The sequence below is a fragment of the Hipposideros armiger genome, unplaced genomic scaffold (assembly GCF_001890085.2).
Source record: "Hipposideros armiger isolate ML-2016 unplaced genomic scaffold, ASM189008v1 scaffold_87, whole genome shotgun sequence".
Taxonomy (NCBI): domain Eukaryota; kingdom Metazoa; phylum Chordata; class Mammalia; order Chiroptera; family Hipposideridae; genus Hipposideros; species Hipposideros armiger.
Window position 1 is genome coordinate 229,394 of NW_017731437.1, and position 2,569 is coordinate 231,962.

The 2,569-nt window shown below is 59.8% G+C and overlaps 1 protein-coding gene across 1 annotated transcript in view; it reads right to left on the reverse strand.

The window, feature by feature from the left end:
- The window catches only part of GRIN2C (glutamate ionotropic receptor NMDA type subunit 2C), a 14,971-nt gene that overhangs the window by 5,927 nt on the left and 6,475 nt on the right, over window positions 1-2,569 (reverse strand). Inside the window, exons 4-7 of the mRNA XM_019644229.1 lie at window positions 2,389-2,505; window positions 1,298-1,509; window positions 977-1,142; window positions 418-627 (exon numbers count right to left, since the gene is read on the reverse strand). Of these exons, the coding sequence (XP_019499774.1) occupies window positions 418-627; window positions 977-1,142; window positions 1,298-1,509; window positions 2,389-2,505 (705 nt within the window). The remainder of the gene's footprint in view (window positions 1-417; window positions 628-976; window positions 1,143-1,297; window positions 1,510-2,388; window positions 2,506-2,569) is intronic.

Genomic DNA, 2,569 nt, shown 5'->3' on the forward strand with positions numbered 1-2,569 from the left:
GAGAGGCTGGCCTTCCTCACCGCCCTCTGTCAACCCCACACTGCAAGTCCCACCTGACCTCCCGACTGGACGCTCTGCAAAGACCAGGACCTATTGTGGGGCCTGGCTCAGGGGGCTGCCCTACAAATGTTGATTTCCTAATCAAGTCAGAAACTAGCTCCATTTGCCACGCTCTGGGTGGGCTCCCCCGATTCCCCAAGGAGCGTCTCCCCCTGTTCTGCTGCCCAGCCCACTAGGCTCGTCCTGATGCCAGCCCGCCTTCCTGGCCTCCCGTCCCTCACGATGGCGTCACCATTTATCCTGTTCCTCCTCCATCCCCCACCCTTACTCAACACCCAGGCTCAGAGGCACGCAAGGCTGCTGTGCTTGCCCTCTGAGGGCCCACCCCAAGCTCCCCATCTCGACCCAGGCTCCTCACATCCATGTCGTGGGTCCCTCTGCCCCAGAGCCACCCCTGCCCACCCGAGCCGCACCCAGAAAAGCTGAGGGGGACACGGTGCCATTGCTGCGAGCCACCATCACACTGATGCCCGTCTCCACGAAGGGCACGGAGAAGTCCACGATCTCGGAGCGCTCCTCGTTGATAGTGAGGGAGCCGATGGCCATGTCTGCCCGCTTGTAGTACACCTGGGGACCATGGGGGTCCAGCCCAGGTTGGAAGAGGGGCTCCCACAGGCTGGAGCACTCTCCCCAGTCTCCTCCTGGCACCCCATCCAGCATCCACCTGCTGACTCAGTTCCTCCCACCGCGGGTCCTCAGAGTTCCATTTTCAGTGCTGACCACCCCAGGGGGCATCACCGGTGACAGTCCAGTCTCCTCTGTCAGCTGGGAGACCCCTAGGAGCTGGGCCTGGATCCCACTCTGACTGGTCCCCAGCACAAGAGGAAATGCCTTAGGGACAGCTGGGCTGGCTAAGTGACCCTGGCCGCAGGCGGGCTGGAGGGCGGGCTCAGGCGGACCTTGAGGGCAGGCCTACCTCCCCGATCATGCCGTTCCACACGCCGCGCACCCTCTTGCCGTGCTTGCCGTTGGTCACCAGGTACAGGTCATAGGAAAACTTGACCACCTTGGCCAGCTTCTTGAGGATGTCAATGCAGAAGCCCTTACAGCAGAGCTTGGTATAGGGGGCTGTGTCACCGCTGCTGCCACCAAGAGACCACCAGGAGTCAGAGCTCGCAGCTCCTCCCAGCCTGGCACGTGGACCCCGCCCCCATGCCCAAGCACAGCACACACACAACACCCGCTGTCACACGGCAGCACATGGCTCACACCGGGCCTCCCGTGTGTTCTCGCAGACCTGAAGGTGTGGTTGCTCTGCCTGCGGCAGGGCACAGTGTTGGGCACGCAGCCGCCTGTGCCAGGGTCGGGGCTTTCCACAATGACAAAGGGCCGCTCTTCCAGCGTGGCCACTGTCAGGTGCCGGCTGTCCACCACGGGCTGCAGGGAGGCACTGTAGCGAGGCCACACTGGGTACTTCATGTGGAGGATGCCATGGTCCCAGCGCCCCACCTGCAGAGGGTGACCGGCCTCAGCCTGGGACCTCCAGCCCTACTACTCCCACCCTCTAGGTGGGGCCTCTGGGTGGGACCTGCCAGGGCCAAGAATCCCCCTCCCACAACTATGGATGCATGGAGCAGAACAGAGCAGGACCTGGGACCGGAGCATTTGGAGAACACGAGAGTCAGGGCAAAGGGCCAGGAGGGAGGACTACCTGCAGCCTCCTCCCCGGCTCCAGTCCCTGCACCTCCCAATCCAGCCTCCACACTGCTACTAGCCCACAGCAGCTTCCTAAAGCCCACACCTGAGTCTGTCTCACCACACTCATTTTCCCGACCTTAGTATAAAGTCCTTAGCCCAGTACTCGAGGCCCTTCACACTCAGGTCTAACTTACCCCCATCACCCCCACCCTTCTTCCTCAGTCTCCACACCCCCAAACACATCACTTAAAAGTGCCCCAATCCTTGCTGCCCTCCTATCTATACCAGGTTAGTATCCCTTCCTTGTGGGCTCCTACTCAACCCTCCACAGCCCAGCCCAAATGTCCCAACTTCTGCAAAACCTTCCCCAGTTTCCTCCTTTGAAGGCAGAACTAATTCCTGCCCCTCCACTCTACTCCCATAATACTTTGCACACATCTCTACTCAAGCACGGATCTCCCAAAATTCTGTTGGGTTGTTGGAAAAGTCACGACGTATTTTTTCTATGTTTTTCGTTGCAAAAATGCGTCATGACTTTTCCGACAACCCAATATTTGCTTATATGCCCGCCTGGTCAGCACAGCTGTGGGTTACTCTTCCAGGGCCGGACTCTGGGATAAGAGAGCTTGGTAAGTTCTGTAGTGGAGGGAGGCCAGGGTGTTGTGGGGGCCCAGAGCTGAGGTGCCTCACCCAACCTGGGGGACCTGGAAGGCTTCCCAATGGAGATGTTTCAGCTGAGACCTGAAGGATGAGGGATTGGGTAAAGGAAAGAAGGGACTCTCTGCTCAGCTGTGGGCACAAGAGGGGCTGGGACAAAATGAGACGAAACAGAGGGCCCCTGGGCTCACCCCCTTCTCACCATCTCCCATAG